At 37.4% G+C, this 19,250-nt stretch overlaps 1 protein-coding gene across 4 annotated transcripts in view; it reads right to left on the bottom strand.

Moving 5' to 3' along the window:
* Positions 1–8,682, bottom strand: part of fgd5b (FYVE, RhoGEF and PH domain containing 5b) — a 31,242-nt gene extending 22,560 nt beyond the window's left edge. For all 4 annotated transcript variants that reach the window (XM_030133953.1, XM_030133956.1, XM_030133954.1 and 1 more), the window contains exons 1-2: positions 8,460–8,682; positions 4,882–7,480 (exon numbers count right to left, since the gene is read on the bottom strand). In XM_030133953.1, the coding sequence (XP_029989813.1) occupies positions 4,882–7,480; positions 8,460–8,469 (2,609 nt within the window). In that variant the 5' untranslated portion in view covers positions 8,470–8,682. The remainder of the gene's footprint in view (positions 1–4,881; positions 7,481–8,459) is intronic.
* Positions 8,683–19,250: the final 10,568 nt, after the last annotated feature.

The raw sequence follows: 19,250 nt of genomic DNA, 5'->3' as shown, positions 1-19,250 counted from the left end.
CTTTTATATCACTCCCAATGAAAGATACTTTGTCCCTTCTGTCACTTCTGTAATTCTGCATGAGGGCCAAAGGCAAAACTATGGAGATGCATTACACAAAGAGATTAAAAAATTCATTCTCATATTCCCCCACGTTCATTGGTGGGCATATATTTTCCTGTGATCGCAGGGATGGGGCATCTCTAAACTACCCACTAATATTACCCCTTCAGGCCATCGCAAAATGTACAGCTGCAACTGCTGACACTGTATGCATCCAGATATTGCTTTTCTTTGATTATAGGCATTGTATTCACTGGAAGCTTAAACTGAGTGCAGACAATGACCATTAAACCACTGTCTCGCTATAGTATTTGAATAGAAGTCATTGGCTTTTACATACTTTTGTGAAAAACAATAATGTATGTGCAAAGCTAAGCAGAGGTGGCAAGTGTATTCTTTACTTGAATACAAATACAATTAAACAATACAGGTAAAAGTACAAGTCTTAAGTACAGGCTCTGAAATATACTACAAATGTAAATAAATACCTCACTGACAGCATTTCTACCATCTATTTCTATGCAACCTCACACTATATTGCCAAACTCCAAAGACTATTAAAGCATTCTTAACATTAAAAAACAATATATTACAATATACTCCAAGGAGGGGCTGCAATTATACATTATCAGCTTGTGTAATTATATAATTGCCAAAGGCTGCAATTTAAAGATCCTAATGTATGATGACTTTAGGTGATTCAATTGTAGAAATTGGGTAAAAAAAAATCACAACATCTAATGCGTTGTCATAATTAGGATTTATTGGTACTGAGCAGAGAGAGCTACTGACTAAAACGTGCAAAGTGAACATTGGACATTGCTATGTTTTTTTGTATAAGTTAACTTTTTGTCTTTTATGCAAGTTTAACTTTGTATGTTGAGCTGAAAAAGAACACAAACCAAACATGAAAACAAAATGTGCTATCTGTAGAATTTCCTTTAGAATCAACTAAGAGGATAAAGCTGAAATGTAAAACTGTGAAATCCTGAAAACTTCCAGACTGACCTTTTCCCTAAAATGTGCAGCTCTACTCTGAGAGTCAGTCTCCTTTTCTTGTCTGTTTTGTTTTATTATGCCCTGTGTTTATCATGCATGATGGATACACCAGGGGAAGATTTACTATGTCTTACTGTTTCATCCATTTAGTGGGAAATCTGTCTTTATGTTGCGACAGGGCAGTGATGCAAAATAGAATCTCCAATGAGGACTCCATTAAAACTAAATGTTGGGGGTAAATTACAGATATTGGTGTTAAAATAAAGGGAGTAAAATTAAAAAGAAAAAACACACTCAAATACAGTAAAGATATGCAACTTATGTAGAGCAACCAAGTGTTTCTGTTTTATTTCCCACCTCTGATCTCTCTGATCTTTAAGATAAAAATCTGCCAGAGAACAAAGTGGATTCCCAGACCTAATCAGACAAGTACTAGCAAATATACCCTTTTTAGTCAAATGTAAAGTTTTATTCTATTAAAAAAAAACATTAGTTGTAAGCTGTTATATGAAACACTACTTATAACAGCTAGATCTACTTGTGTACTTATATCAGATGTTTCCAACAATGTTCAGATTCAGAGAAACCATAATTTTATTCAGTATAAAGGTTCATTTCATTTGGTCACCCTTCAATGGTGTTGAATCCCATTTACAAATCCCTCTTGATAAAGAGCAGAGACTTACAATGGGCGCCTGAATGCAGCATGAAACGTAACATGCCCTGCCCATTTTTTTAGTAGTTGTGAGATTGATAGTTTGAGGTTTTGGGTTTTTTTTTAGTTTTTTTTTTTTAGTTTTTTTCTTGCCAAACATTTCTGTAACATTTTCATAGCCAGAGGAATTTCCCATTTTTAGTACACTTATACTCTCAACAATATGGAAAAGTGAATAAATATATTGTTTTTGTTCATATTAAGGTTTTTTTTAAGTATGAAAATTTCAAGGTCTTTGCTTGAAAACATCACCAAAATGGTAAACATGATTAGTAAGAAGCACTGCAGTGTGCATCTGCTGACTACTGAGAACATACTGAGATTGTATCTCAGCTTGTTGTTGCTGCCTGGTAGAGAAGAGCAATGACTCCAAAATGCTCTGACTATTAATCATCCTGAGCGTCCTGCATGATATGGGCACAGCCAACAGGAATGCAGGGGGGATGGGTTAATGTCAGCATAGTACGCTTGATCATACCAACAAATACCAACACAGCAGAGAGACAAGAGGCTCCACAGAACCAACAGGAGAGACTGTTTTCAACGCTCTTTAGGACCTATGATTTATGAAGAAAACTATGGACACACAGACACTTGTCACTTAGATCTGAAGGGACCACCCCCTCACCACCACCAGCAGCAGCAGCGGCAGCAGCGGCAGCAGCAGTGTCTCCTCTTCCACCACCCAACATGTCCCAACAACACACAGACCCATCACAGCTGAGGCTTATATCTCAGTAGAAGAGAGAAGATACTGCCCTCTTCTTCCACCTCCTCCATGACTGTGGTGGTCACAGCATCAGGGGACAGACCATAATACATAGTTATAAATCTTCTACCCCAGGGACATTATTAAACCCACACAAAGGCCAAATAGTAATAAAAAACACTAAGGCTCAGTGTAAAAGGTGGCAAGGGTCATCAATATTACACCCAGCAGCATCAATCTACATTAATACACACAGATGGTATGGAAGACGTGGACATAACCTCTGAGACAACATGCACTGGTTTATGGACCGCTGCTTTGAAGTCTTAAGTTTGCATGACCACTGACCACCACTTGCCAAGACGGGGTGTATGTGTGTGTGTGTGTGTGTGTGTGTGTGCACTAATTGATCAATCAGTGACACTTCCTAGCTGTGATCAGTTCTAAATAATTTCCTATCCAAACAGGGTTATCCATATACCGTGTGTGTGGTTCTGATCAAGGTTATAATAGTTTTGGATTTTTCATTATAGTTTAGTTTTATTTAGTTTTGACTTTTTTTCTCTAATTCAGTTAGTTTTAATTAGTTTTAAGAGCAGGTTTGATAGTTTTTATTAATTTTCATTTTTTTCTAAATGCTTAGTTTTAGTTTCGTTTTGGTATTAATTTTAGTTTTGTCGTATCTTTTATCTTCTTCACCGTCGTATTCAAATAAATCCCATGCAAGACTCTGCTGCTTTCTCCCAACTTTAGTCTCCATGTTTCCAGGTAGAGTGGAGACGAGAAGACGACTGTAAATGAAGGGACAGAATGTGAAGTTCCATATGGTGCCACTAGCTAAAATTGCTAGAGGAAAATAAAACGAAGGGAATTTTATCCATAATTTTTATTCGTTTCAGTTAGTTTTGTAAGCACACAATACAGTTACAGTTAGTTATCGTTTTTTTCTTTTGATCATAGTTTTTATTTATTTCAGTTAATGACAATGTTTTTTCAATTCTAGTTTTCGTCATTTCATTAGTTTTCGTTAACGATAATAACCTTGGTTCTGATGAGTTCACTTCATGACTGACAAGGAGTTAATCATAATTTAAATCAGTATTATATCAGTACTATATTTACCTAAACTGGGAACCTTCTAGCAGATCAGTCAGGCACTGCTCCCATTAAAACTGATTTCCACTTGTTGTATTATTGTATTGTTGTATCTTGTATTGTTGATACTTTCTTGTGAGGGTCTTTGCCACCTTCTTCTCCCTTAGTATAATGATTCTCTGTATATAGTACCCTCAGTTTCAAATATTACTGCCCATGGCTAGTTTTTCATTATTTAATATAAGTAGTCTGATAAATCTGAACTCCCATATGTAAAAAGTGCTTCCTAGAATCTGATACAACAACGTATTATATAAAGAGCTGCTTCTTTTAGTGCCAGTGTCTATGTGACTCACCAAATATCACAAAAACAACACATTCAGTACATCAGGGTGCAATATGTGCTTTATTCACTGGCTTCATGTTTCCAATTTGATTAAGAAGCGTCTTTGAAATAAAAGATTACCACACTTCTCATAAACATGCTAATCAAGCTTAATCAACAGGCTAACTGAAAGAATATATGATGAAATACCAAATTAATGCTAATACTATGATTAATTAATGTGGCTATGTGAAACTAACAGGCAAGGTATTGTCAGTGAGAGCTGGTAAACTTATGACATATTTGATGACAGAATTTGTGAAGAATCTTGTTATTCTAATTTATTAAACCACAATTACAAAACAGCATTTTTGTCATGGAAAATACTCATTCATATTCAATGCACAGAAGCTCTGAGTCAAAGCCTATACATGGTAGATATAGATGATGTTAAATACCCCCCCCCCCCCCCCCCCCCACACACACACACACACACTTATTTACAGAACATTTCCATGCCAGCCTCAAGTGGCCATTCAAAGAACTGCAGGTGTTGTCATTGCCACATTAGGTTCATTACTCAGTCCTTTGGTTTCCCCTTGGATCACAATTATACACATAAACACTTATCAATATTATAAAAGCCAAGTGGCCTCTGTGCGTGTGTGTGTCTCGAGATTCATGCAAAATCCAGAAAGAGCTGACTGCCGCAGTTTGGCATACTTATGTATTTTTGGTCAAGGAAGACAGTAGTGAAAATGGCAAGTTGATAAGACCAATATTTTGGGAGATATTAGTAATTTTGGAACACAATAGCCTTACCACACATGTTGCCATGCCCAAAAAACTTTGGTGGTGACTGTTGGACAAATGTGATACAGCATGCACAAATACACAACAGTATAAAAACAACCACGTCTAGAGCCTGTGGATCCCCATGGGTCAGCGCGTTAGTTTTACATATACTTTCTGCACTTTTTTTTTTTTTTTACATACCTTTCTGGTTCCTGTTCAGGTGATTGAGTTTTGCTCTCAAACCCAGGGAGGCTGCTCATGTCCACATAACCATCTGTCTCATTGGCAGACGACAGCACACGACTTGGACGGTCAAAAAAGTCTGTGAATGGCACCTGTCGCACAGGCCTCCGCTGTGGGACCTGGAGGTTCTCATAGTCCGAGCTAATGGCAGGAACATTCTCATAGTCAGAGGTATCAGTGTTGGGAAAGGAGATGGAGCGAGGCTTGGTGAGGGGAAGAGGTGTGAAAGGCACACGGGAACGGTCCTCAAACGACTCCACTCGGATAACACTGCGGTTAAGAAAGGCCACAGAGTTCTCTTTTCTTTTGCTTTCCTTGTACAACAAGAAGGCAGGCTCTGATGAAAGTGGAGGTTTAATGGCAGAGCGTGAGTTTAACTGTGGAGAACTAGTTAGGCTGTGTCTGTCTAAACTGATCAGTCTGCTGGGTGTATGTAAGCTGGGTTCTGGTGGGTTCTGAGACGATGGGCTGACATCCACCACAGGCTTACTTTCTGTTTTCCTCCTAAACTTAAGCATCAGGAAGCGCTTTATGGAGGATTTCTTTTTCCTGTTTTTCTCTGATGAGTCTCCCTCGATGAGAAGCGAGGGGGAACTCTTTGTGATGGGCTTTTTGGTGATGTAAGCCAGTTCAAACGGAGGAGGGATATCCACCACAGATGTTGGTGTGGACAAGCCACTGGACGACAGAGGTGAACGCTGGGAGAAACTTCCAGTTTTAAAAATAGCACCTTTCTGCATTGGAGATCCGTCTGCGTCTCTGTAAACGCACAAAGGCATTTCCTGTCCCTCCATGGACAGAGAGCAGGGGTATAAGGACAGATAGTGGGGTTTAGGGTAGCTCGTGTGGCGGGATGCTGTCTTTAACATGGGGCTGCTGCTCAATGCTGGTCCAGTTTGGCCAAATCCACTCCTGCTGGACCACTGACCAAACTGGACTCCCAGATCTGTTAAATTATTATTAATGCGGTGTGATGATGAACTGGAGCACATCTTATAAACATTTTCACTGTCAGAAAGATGACCTGGTTCTTCATAGACATGTTCATCACTGAAGTCCTGCTCCACATCAGTAGTGTCGTCCAGAAACGGTACGATGTGACCCTCCAGATCGTCTTCATCTCTGAAGACGTCCGAGTCACTTGGAGAAAGCAGCTGGCTCTCGGACAGAGAGGAGGTCAGCGAGGTGTCAGTGTCTGTTGGCACTGAGATGGACACCAGCCTGAATCTGGGCTGGGAGTCCAGATGATTCAACAAAGCCTCCGCTGTGAGCACTTTGTGATCCTCGTGTCTGCCAGACGTCCTGTTCTGACTTGTTCTTACCTTGTTCTCATCAGTGCCATCACGGCTGTACTTATCACTGCTACCGATCTCCACGTAAACCTCAGACGAAACATAGTCTGCCTGCTCATTTACTGTAGTTTTCCCACACTGCAAATGTTCATCTGTGACCTTTTTATATTTGCATGATGGTACTCCACTGCTGGATAGGAGCTTTGGTGTTGTTCCTGGACTCTCTGTCAGTCTGTGATCTTTGCTACTTTTTAAGAACAGCTCTTTGTTAATAATGTCCTTTGATGAGAAATAATAAGGTTCATGAGATGGAACCTCATGTAAGGCAATATGTCTGTCAGGTATCTGTTTCTGATCTTCACGGCTTAATTCATAAAAACTGATGTTCTGTTCATGTTTTCCCTTTATTTTACGGCTGCTTTTTAAGTTGACTGGTATAACTTCACAATCACGTGTTGAGTCTTCTTCCAGTTTTCTCTCTCTCCCTTCAGCCTTTGTGTTTTCACTGCTGAGGAGCCCAGATTCATCCGACAGAGACTCTGTTAAATCATCCGCTGTACAGTCACCTGTTTCCTCCTCTTTAATTTGCAGTTTTTCATGCCTCTGTTTCATCCCTTGGTTTTCTGTCTCAGGCTTCTTCGCAGCAGAACAGCAGTTGGCCTCCTCATCGATACTATTCACAGAAATGTCTCCCACTGAGAGGCCATCTGTGTCGGCCAGCGCTTCGCCTGCATCACAGCCATCAGCGTCCATCTCCTCGTTCAAGTCGGTGTCCGTCATCTCCACTGCATCCTCGGAGTCGGCTGTGAGTCCAGCATCACTGACCCACAATGTTTCCAGAGAGTCTGCCTCCTCTGTTAGGATGCTGTCAGTTAATCTCCAGTCCTCGTCCATTTTCTGAACCATATCTTCTTCTTTTTCATCCACTGTTACTTCTCCATCCTTTGGCCCCTGTGAGACAACTTGTAAATCTTCTTGCAGTGATTCAAATACACAGGAGCTACAATCATCTGATGGTGATTTCTCTGCATCCACTGTATTTAACCCGTTCTGTGTTCCGTTCTCTTCATCACCAGTGGACTTCTGTAATCCACCATTAATGCATCCTCCCTGGTTGCCTAAGAAGAACACGTCTCTCCCGTTGAGCTCTGGTGTGACTTTGGGTTTTGGGGCTATAGAAGGTTTAGGACCCCTGGCTGCAGACATGAGAGGAGAAGCATGACAAACAAATCTTGGCTTTGGAGCAACAGAAGGCTTGGTGCAGTCTGAAAGAACAACAGGAAAAGGAAACTGTAAGATTATGGGCTTTAAAATAGCTTTAAGGTCATTCGTATTGTGTTCCTGTGACCTAAAACCGCTTAAAATATCTAATTTCACAACCGACAAAACAGCACTAATCTACGAATGGGTCATTTAGATCCACATTCATAGATCATATTCATGTGCTCACCATTTGAGCATTTATTCCATAAATCTGCAGAATATTTAGAAGGTACTGACAATCTGTCCAGCCAATACGGAGCTGGAATTTTTCATCTTATATATGTACACCAAATTATTTAATCTGGTTCAATTTAGACCTTTAAGTATAAAATTAGGGCTATGCATTGTATGCTCTTACACCCTTTGAAAAAGAATACAAAAAAATCTAAGGGATTTCCCTGACTCACTTCCTGTGATTCAAGTAGGAGAAACCTCTCACAGGCTGCCTTTACTGCTTTGAGGTAATAGTGTTGGCAGAACAGGACAATGACAAAAAATATGCACATTAAACTTAAACTTAATACATTAAACTGGTGCTTCCACAAGAGGATCTGAAATAGAATGACTAAGCAGGATCTACCTGGTTACAGGTTACTTAGTGTGAATGCTTTTCCTGATTCTCTAAGAATTAGTTATCAAGATTTTTTTTCAGCTTGGACCTATAGGTGACTGCAAAGCTTATTTCTGCATCCATTTCTGCTACTTTATCTGTTTCTTCAGTAGAATTTAACGTGACTATAGATTATTAAGTTACAATATGCTGTATATCCCAGTAAGGGCAGCATAAAGTGTGGTTTGTGGCACATCCTGTTGTTGCTTCATTCACCCATCAGTAAAAAAAAAAAAAAAATCAAATATAGTCTAATGAGAATTAAAAATCCCCCGCCTTTTTACATGCTTTGTTATCACTTGCTGAAAACATTATAGTGAACCAGAACCAGATTAAAAACACCCTTAACCCCTAAAAATAAATCATCTCACCTGTGTTCATTTTTGCGTAACGAACATCTTCCACATCTCGTTCACGAAAGCAGCGACGACAGGCCCACACCAAGTTTGGCACAAAAAAAAAGTGAAGCGGAGCCCGCAGGAAACTCTGCTGAAGTGTCCGGACAGAGGAGACTGAGGCTGGTGGAACAGCTCCGTGGGTTTTCCTCTGACTGTGAAACGCTGCTCAGCTGATCGTTGGTGCGTCCTGCGGCGCGTAAAGCAGGACGCGACTGGAAACCAAATGGAGAGAGGCTCCGCTCCTCTGCAGCCCCACACCGGGATCATCCCACCGCAGCAGCAGGTCGGATCAAGTGTGGGAAAATGTTTAAAGGTTTACATTTTAATACGGGAACCATATAGGACGCAGTAAATGTGGGCAAAAAAAAAAAAAAAAAAAGAGTTGACGCTCCAGATTTCCACTAAAACCAAAGTATGACACATATTCATCTTGTTTTGCTAAACTTTGAGCAATATCTACCATGTGAATATATATTTATAAGCCAAAAAACAAATATGTGGAGGTTAATTTGTGTAATTCTCAGGGATGCAGCTTCCTGAAAGGCACAGACCACCATGGGGGCTGTTTTTATTATTATTATTATTATTATTATTATTATTATTATTATTATTATTATTATTATTATTATTATTATTTCAGAGCCATATTAATTGTGATCTTATGTTAGCTTTCCTACAGTGATAGACCAGCCTTGTTTCCCTTACTGTCTAATTGGTGCACAACAGGCTCTTTTCTACATAACAGGAAGCTGCTCTCCCTGTTTCCTGCACAACCCAACTTCACATCCTTAGCAATTTATGGACACCGTGCTCACATTTAACCCCTCTGTGAATTTACTGTGAGTCACTAAGGAAAGCTATTTTTATTGCTGAACAGTGGTCAGCTGGTGAAGATTTATTACCCTGAATAATATCTGTGGTCTCTGTGAAACAACAACAAAGTGGAGGGTAAACATCAGGAGTGGCTCTGAAGGGCACAGTAAAGGATTAAAAGCATGAAATCAGCTTTTTTTTTTTTTTTTTTTTTTTTTTTTTTAATTTTTATGTTATTTGTGTTCTTATGTTGTGACTGCTTTAGCCAAAATCCTCTTTTAGACATTAAAATATGATTGTGATTACATTTAAATTATGATGCATATGTTTCTGTGCCTATAAAGCTCTGAACACAGAGATGAACAGCCTCCCCTTATGTACTTTTACCACACTACAAGGGCAAAACTCAATCCACAGCGACATGAGGAAACCTAAAAAAGAGCCAGTGGCATATGATTGCACAGTTTGTCACTGCATTCCATAAAACCTTAGAAGGAAAAAGAAAACACACACTTACTATGTAGTCTAAACAGTCACTTAAATCAAATGTGTTGGAGTATTCCTCTCAGTGTGCTCCTCCTGCTGAGATTACAAACAGCTTTGTCACTAACAGAGTGTTTGGCTCATTGAAAAACATTATGTGGCTGCACATTTGACCCCTTTTTTGTTGGTGCAATAATTGTGTTTTCATGTTGAGTCAATAAAGGGGAGGAAGGTGGGCTCTGCAGCTGCAGAGAATAATGACAAACAAAGCAGAGGAGAGTTTTGGGATGAAGGGGAATAAATCACACGTACCACGATATGATATGATTTAAGGGTAAGGCTGATGGTGATAATCTATATTTCTGTAATGATGCACAATGTTTATGAAAAAGACTAGGATAAACAGCTATAAAATATACTTTTTCAGTGGTTTATTATCCATTTAGTCTCTCTCTGTGAGACTCAACTCCAAAAATGTGCAAATCAGAAAAACTTGGGAAAGTTTAGAAAATGCAAATTGAAGAAAGCAGTGATATTAAAATGTGTGAAGAAATAAATGAAATATTTAAAATCAAAGTTCCCCAATGAAATATTATAATGGATGTGGATATTTCACCCACTGTTTTGCTTAATATAACTAGAAGATTCAAGGAGTTAGAATGTACTTTAGTGTGTAACAGGTAAGGAAGGGTTCAAGCCTAAACAGAACTCCCTGATCTCTGATCCATCAAACGACAACGCATCAAGACCTGTCATTGATCTACAGCTGATAGAACCACATGGACTCAGAATCACTGTGGCAAACCTTTGTCAAATACGACATGGTTTTATCCACAAATGCCAGTTCAAACTTTTCTCCATATCCCAAACAAGTCATATGTTGGATCCAGAAGACCTAGCATATGACTTGTTTGCATCAAGAATGGTTCATCTGGAACATTTCATAACATGATTAATTTAGTCAACTAGAAGCGCTCGGAGAGCGCAGACCTCCACCAAGGCTGATCAGTGGGCCCCCCCGTGGGTCCCCCCACCCCCGATCACCACCAAAATTTAATAATTTCTTTCTTATCCCATTTCCAACAAACCCTGAAAATTTCATCCAAATCTGTCCATAACTTTTTGAGTTATGTTGCACACTAACGATCAGTGGCCCCCCCCCGTGGGCCCCCCCACCCCTGATCACCACCAAAATGTAATCATTTCTTCCTTATCCCATTTCCAACAAACCCTGAAAATTTCATCCAAATCTGTCCATAACTTTTTGAGTTATGTTGCACACTAACGATCAGTGCCCCCCCCCCCCCCCCCCCCCCCCCCCCGTGGCCCCCCCCCCCCGATCACCACCAAAATTCATCATTCAATTCAATTCATTCATCAAAATCTGTCCATAACTTTTTGAGTTATGTTGCACACTAACGGACAGACAAACAGACAAACGAACAAACCCTGGCAAAAACATAACCTCCTTGGCGGAGGTAATAAAAGGCCACAGGACCTACAGTGCCTTTGAATGAAATCAGCATTTAAGGTAATTCATTTTTGAAAAAAATTAATTTATGGGAACATACTGTTAATTCACACTTACTCTAATGAGCACTTTTGAATTTAACCCTTTCATGCATGAACTAGAAGCACTCGGAGAGCGCAGACCCTGAAAATTTCATCAAAATCTGTCCATAACTTTTTGAGTTATGTTGCACACTAACAGACAGACAAACAAACAAACAGACAAACAAACCCTGGCAAAAACATAACCTCCTTGGCAGAGGTAATTATGAGAACCTTAGTCAAGATTTTTTTTCCTGATTGTTTTTATTCCTCTTTAGGCATTAAAAAACAAAAACGCAATTGAATTTTTCTATGAAGCTATTTTTCATGGAGTTGCAAAAATGTCCACTAAGCTGGACACTATGCATTTAATTTTTGAAGCAAAGAAACATGTACATTTACTGGTATTCTGTGTGAAAACTATGAAATAAAAATATTCTAATGCTGCTAATCTGATCCTTTCTCACATTTGAACATACTCTAATACTGATCATTACTCACTTCATGGAGATAATATGCCGAAAACAAACCCAAAAAACTTTTTGTTGTTAATTACAGCCTAATAACAATAACAAGCAATTGATTTACACTCAAACATGTTAGATCAGGTTTATCTACAGTAGAACAGCAAAGTTACAGTAATGTTATCAATTGCAGTGTATGGGATGATGCATAAGCGTCCAATGTGTTGGCTGATATGAAACTAAAACAACAAAATCCATGAATATACAAGAGAACAGCTGTAGAATAGCTGTCCACTGCAGTGACCACTATGCATGAAAGGGTTAATTCATACTTTTATCATGTGTTGTTTTTATTTAACAGTAACCCCCCCACACACACACACAAATTCAGATTCGGAAATAAGTTTTTCACCCACTTAATAGGAGTAATCCATTAAATGACCTACTCGCAGTCACTCCAGAGTTAAAAGTACCTTTGTTCACCAGAAGAACCAGACCACCATGAGCTGTTCATCTAAGTAAATGCTCGTAGGCTCAGAATGGGTTAAAACATCAGTAATATAATTAGGGGCTTTAAAAATAAGTGATAAAATGTTACGGAAACGTAAACTGCCACAATTGTAATATGAAGCAGAAATGAATAGAATAAAGTGAAGGCAGAGGAGAGAAGTTTGAAAAACATATATATGAATAGTATTGACAACATGCTGAAAATGAAAACTCTGCAGAAATGTGTATTCAGAGCTCGATCAATACAAAGAAAGTAAATCCCTGCTCATTTTTAAACAGCACAATACCCCTGTTTTAACATAAGAAGAGTTCAGAAACCAGTATTTGCTGTGATAAGCCTTTTCAGTCCTTGTGTTCATGTGTCTTGTCCTGTTCTTCTTCTCAGCCTTTCACATTACTGTTAGATCTGACCTCATGGTGTAAAATACAAAACCTCAGCTTTATTTGCTGTTCAATGGGTTCAGGTCTGTAAATTTGCAATGTCAAAACCTAGTCAGTAAATCTTCCTGGTACACATCACACAGACTACACAGATCCAGAGGAAACGTTCATACAGTCATGATGTAGTGAATGTACAGTTACAGTATTGAACAGGATGTGTTTCCTAAAAGATCCTGTGAAACACGTGCGTCTGAAGCTCGAGGTCCATCTCTGTCAGTGTCTCCTGTTTGCGTCAGGCGAGGAAAGAGCGTGTCTCCTCCACTCGGCTACTCTGAGGTGAAACAATAAGACTGTGGCTTAAAAAAGGAACTCCATCTTGATATACTCCTTCCTGTGACTGTTTTCAAGTCTTTCAGTAAAACTAGAGCAGGGAGGGCGTAGCCACCAAAACCTAAAGGAGCATTCCAGTTGTTTTCAACCTGGGCCTCAGTGCCCTACTTTTACACCATAACATTTTATTTAAAGTTGAAAAAATGTCACCTATTTCCCTTCAAGAGCCTCCACACCGTTTTATCAGGAGTCATTCTGTGTCTCATTGGAATGAAAAAAAATTCACAGGTCGTAAAAAAAACCAAAAAAAACAAAACTCTTTTCTTACTTCCTAAACATGCCATATACATCTGTTGTTTTGTATTGTATCCAGTTTTTAATCATATTTGGTGTTTGATAAGAATTTAAAAGTGTGTTTATAAAGTATAAATACTTGATAAACTATAATGAAACTAAATAATAAAGTTCTAGAGCACAGGTGTCAAACAAGAGGCCCGTGGGCCAAAACCAGCCCACCAAAGAGTCCAATCCGGCCCGTAGGATGAATCACTGAAATGCAAAAATTGCACTGACAATATTAACAATCAATGGTGTAAAAATCATTTAAATTCAGGTTCCACATACGGATCTCAATTGGGTCAGATCAGTAAAATAGTATCATAATAACTTATAAATAATGACAACTGCAGATTTTAACTTTGTTTTTATGAAAAAAAAAGGAAAATTACATGAAAATGTTTACATTAACAAATTATCCTTTTACAAAAAATGTGAATAACCTGAACAAATATGAACAACCTGAAATGTCTTAAGAGAAGTAAATGAAATTTTACCAATATTATACCTGGTACTACAGTTTTGTTTATTTGTAATTGTAATGTAAGTTGTAACGCATATGTGTAAATGATAAAATGATAAACTGAGGCAGAATATTGTTAAAACTGTACTTGTTTTTCTCAAGACATTTCAAGTTGTTCATGTTATTCAGATTTGTAAGGAAACGTTGTATATGTAAACACTATCATAATGTAATTTTACTTTATTTGCTGTTATTATTTTACTGGTCCGGCCCACTTCAGATCATACTGGGGTGAAAGTGGCCCCAGAACTACAATGAGTTTGACACCCCTATTCTAGAGTGTGAATGTCAAGGGTGAAAGAAGTACTCAGATATTTTACACAATTTTGAAATTGTCGCAACCTAGAAATATGCTATGTAAAACTCCTGAATTGAAAGTGTAACTGTTTGTTTGTTTGTTTGTTTATTCATTTCAAATATAGCATTAAAACCAAACCAAAAGATTTATGTAAAAAGAAAGGAAAACATTCGAAAAGGAATGGGATGAAGTTTAATTTATAATCTCCCGCCCCCTTACCCCATCCCTCTATCTACCCTAAATTCCTACCTGCTTACTGCAGTACAAAGACAAAAGCATTATCTGCAATCTATGCTTAATTTAACTGCAGTTTTTTCTAATTAAAAGTAAAAGTATGAATTATGCAGAATTGCTCATTTCAAATTTTAATGTTGTAGTTCCTCAATGTGGGGCCACTTGTAGATACTTGTAAACTGGTTAGTAATCCAGTACGGCATCTTACACTACCCAAAGAAAGTCACATACAATATTTTGTTGTATAGCTTTAATTACAGGACACATTTGCCATCATTTATGCCACTCTGTGCGTATGCTGTCTCAGACTAAATGTCACAACATTTATTTCCATCTTTAGTTTTCATTTAAGATCTTGTGTTGATGACAGTTGGACCGCTGTGTAAAGTGTCCATCACATCCCAGACACTCTCACTGTGGTTCAGGTCTGGACTCTGTGGTGGCTGATGTGTAAAAATGAGGTCTCATGATCATTGAACCGTTCTATCACAGTCTGACCCTGATTAATCCTGGTATTGTCATTGTGGAATATGTATGTACTATCTGGGAAAAATAGGCAATCTGGTCCAACACATAAGATGTTTACCCAGTCTGTCTCCATAAACAGATGAACTTCCAAACAACCTGTCACTGTCAGACATGTATATACAAAAATAACACTGGTCAACAAGTGAGGTGCTTCCACTATAAAGGTAGTGATATTTGATCAGATTTAGGTCGTGCATCTTGTTCTTTGCAACTAATGCCAATACACATTGTCCTGTTACTAAATAAATAAATGCAAAGACTTCATTAAAAAAAAAAAAAAACAAATTCTGAAGTACTAGTTGGTCATATTTTTCAACATGTGAAATTCTGTAGATGAATGAGAGAATTAGTATTATTCGAAACACATTAGAATACACTCACTTTTTAGATTCCATGTAGTGTATAATTAGTTATATAAAGTCAGATATTAAACATACATAAAACTGCATATATACGCTCTTGTCCACAATGTTTGACTACAATATTTTTGTCTAAAATGGTTGTGACAATGTGATTTATTCTTGATAAATAATGTGTAACTGGGACTCAGTATGCAATCATTAAACCTGGTCAAACATTATACTGATGTGTATAAATAAGAATAAAGAGAGGAATTGGTCTCAAAACAGAATTATTCCAATACTCTTGACAAAAGTGTATGTAATAACTGTAATTATAACAGATATAATAATTATATATCTTTAAAAAATAAGCCAACTAGGACATTTGTCATTTGTTTTCCAGTTCATATTATTAAAGTATGTGAGATCTAGCACATTTTTATCTCAGAAGCAGATAATTTCCCAATAATTATAGACCAATGTAAGCAAAAACACATTAGTGGTTAAAAATATCAGTGAATAATGTGAGTTAATTTAACTTAAAAATACAAAAATGAAAGTAATTTTTGTCATCTGGAGAAAATGGAACTTTGTTCATGAGTAAAAAAACATTTATGTCATACACATATATATTTTAATTATTTTATTAAAATTTATTTTAATGCCAAAGGACTATGAATTACTTCCATTGTAATTTCACACATTCCTACTGAGCACATACATTTAGGCCAAAATGTGACCTTTATGTAGCCTACATTTACTCACAAACACACATATTTGCACATCCTTGAAAGGACTTGTTCACTTTTCTTCTGTCTGTCAACACAGACTCCTGTAAAGCATCACGTTACTGAAGCAGCTGGATTCAGGAACAAACTTTTGTGTCACGGTGTATAATTTTAGCTCACCTTTGCATCATAACAGGGAAGAACGCAGCTGGACGGTTGTTTTTGTTCGTCTGTGAGAACTTTCTGACAGAGCACAATGGGATTTGGTTTTACAAAGGAAAGCTGTAAAAATAAGATTAATGGTGACCAGAAAATTCCAAGAAATGATTTTTTACTATCCATTGTGATGTAATGGATTCATATGTCTCAATATTAAGTTGTGTGCCTGTGTGATATAATAAGTAACTTTACGTCTTAACAGCGTCAGGATATATTGTTGTGTCTATGGTGGACAAAGATTCAAGCCTTACCTGTCAAAGTGTATTTTCCAAACTAATATTCAAACATGTACATTCAGTATTTGATTTGCCTTTCAGCAAAAGGAAAGGAAAATTCTAGAACAATACACATTAAAATCGTACCGTGAAATATTCACTTGCTTTGACTTACCAGATCAATATCAGTTCAGGAGACAGCTATTAATTAAAAGTGAACAATATGTTTATCTGTTTTTTTGTTATGGGAGCCAATAAGTCTAATACCCATATTTATGTGAACACTGATCAGACATGTCCATAAAACCACAGTGGATTAACCTGAGCTGACCCTCTGTCATGACTGATATTTGTCTTCTTCATTAACATGTCAGTGTCTGTGTGTCCCACATGCAGCCTACATTTACACACACACACACACACACACACACACACACACACACACACACACACACACACACACACACTAGAAACGATACACATAGTTATTTTTGTTGAACTCTGTGTTTGTAGAGCAGCTTAATTTAGATGCTCACTTTGATTTGGAAAACTGCCATTAAAGTTTCATTAATATTGAAGAGACATGCAAGCGGGGATAGAGTTTGTTTTTCAGAGACCACATTAATCTTTTACTGAAGGACACATTGAGATGCAAGTAGGCCTTTAACAGCTCCTGGATCTAACAATCAATACTGGCCATGTGACACCGGAGCGGCAGGACTGACACTGCTGCTGCCAACAAAACATTACTTCCTTCCTCCACAGCATCAAACTGAGGCACAGTCACCGACTGTCACATATCAACATCAAGTTCACTTCAATGTCCTGGCGACACTGTCCACATTTTAATCTCTTACTTGTTATTCAGTCACTCTCGTTCATGTTTAGATAATGTACTTATTGTGTTTCTATTATGTTTATATTATTATTATTGGTTTTTTTGGTTTGTTTTATTGTTTTAAACACTGAACCCAGTGGGGAATTAACATATCATATTGTTTTCTCAGATTTTATTTGGAAAGCTTTAAATGTTAGGTTCACAAAATCTGTGTTGCAGGCTAAAATAATTCTTCCAGTTCCTGCTCATGTCATTACACAAAGTCAAATTACCAACTAAGCCAAAGGGACCAGTCTAGCCCACAGGATGCATATGCAAAGTGTAAAAATTACACTCAAGATATTAACAGTCAAGGCATCTCCAGCAGGTCAGACCAGTGAAGTAATAGCATAAAAGTATAAATATAAAAACATAAAAACCTATAATAATAGGCCCTTTATTACAGTACAAAAGTTGTTAATGTGATGTTACCTTAATACTAAGTAGCACCACAAAGTATTGACTCCCAATGTTGTGCTATGATGCACCAGAGTTCGAAAGTCATTCTCTCTCATAGACCAGTGTCATGCTCTGTAGTAATGAGTGGGTGTAGGTTATGTTTTTAATGTTCTACTTCATGTATGCCATGATATAGATATAGATATAGATATAGATATAGATATAGATATAGATATAGATATAGATATAGATATAGATATAGATATAGATAAAGGTCCATGGTGAACTCAAAATGACGTTCTATAAAATAAAGTGTCAGTGTGGAGACCACCTCTTTGTTGTCTGTTGAATCTCTGAGCAAAGTTTCTCAGAGTTCCACACTTACTATTCACCTGCTGCAAACCTCCTCCACCAACATCCACCCACGTTACATGGCATGGCTGGAGTCGGTCAGGCTGCGGGTAGGGCGGTCAGTGCTTCCTGTGTTTTAGCTTCATGATTATCTTTGCACCATAACTCGATAACAACTGTAGCATGATCAACCTCAGCAGTGGTATTGAGCATGACCAACCCTAGTCATCTATAAACTTTAATACGTCAAAAGGGTCACATGATCAAATTAGTTTAACCCTCAAGACCTAAACAACCACTGGGGACAAAAAAGTATCTACCGAAATAAAATGTTTAATAACCTTTGAACCACTGTTTCTATCAATACATTCAAGTAATTCAGGTGAAATGGAGCAACTGATTTGGGTTTTCAGAGTAGTAGTGAACATGAAAACATATCATCAGTTCACCATTAAAACCCATGTAGTTTGATAAATGACAGTGGTTGTAGACACGTATTTTTATGTTCAGTTAATGATATATCTTTCTGAAAAAGTCACTTTCTTCACTTTCTTCAGTTTTCTCTGTTTTGATATAATAACTTTTATATTTATTCTTAGCTGCATTATCAGTAAATTATATTTAGCAAAATACCTGATTTTCATTGAAAATGCAAAATGCATAAGATAGTATTATAATAAAGGGCTATAACTCAGTTAGGAAAGGTTAAATGTAGAGAAAAATTCATTTGTAAGTTGCCACAAAAACAGTTCTAGATCTTTAACTCTTAAACCCCTACACAGTCTACTATACAGGCTTAGTATGCCCATGGAGTAATTCGGACTCACACGCTCATTTTATGAAAGTTTTTATTATTTGTTTCTGTTTCTGTAGGTATAAACATATACTAACAAAAGCTGAAAACCTCTATATCGAGTGCTTGCCACAGAACTGGAGACCTTTTACTACTTTTAGGTTCCAGATCATCCTTGAGGTGTGATTGTGTCTTGTGCTATTCCTGAATCAGAGGACATATATATATATATATATATATATATATATATATATATATATATATATATATATATATATATATATATATATATATATATATATATATACATATATATATATGTATATATGTATGTATAGATAGATAGATAGATAGATAGATAGATAGATAGATAGATAGATAGAGATATAA

The sequence above is a fragment of the Sphaeramia orbicularis genome, chromosome 5 (assembly GCF_902148855.1).
Source record: "Sphaeramia orbicularis chromosome 5, fSphaOr1.1, whole genome shotgun sequence".
Taxonomy (NCBI): domain Eukaryota; kingdom Metazoa; phylum Chordata; class Actinopteri; order Kurtiformes; family Apogonidae; genus Sphaeramia; species Sphaeramia orbicularis.
This window is presented reverse-complemented; position numbering and strand designations above follow the sequence as displayed.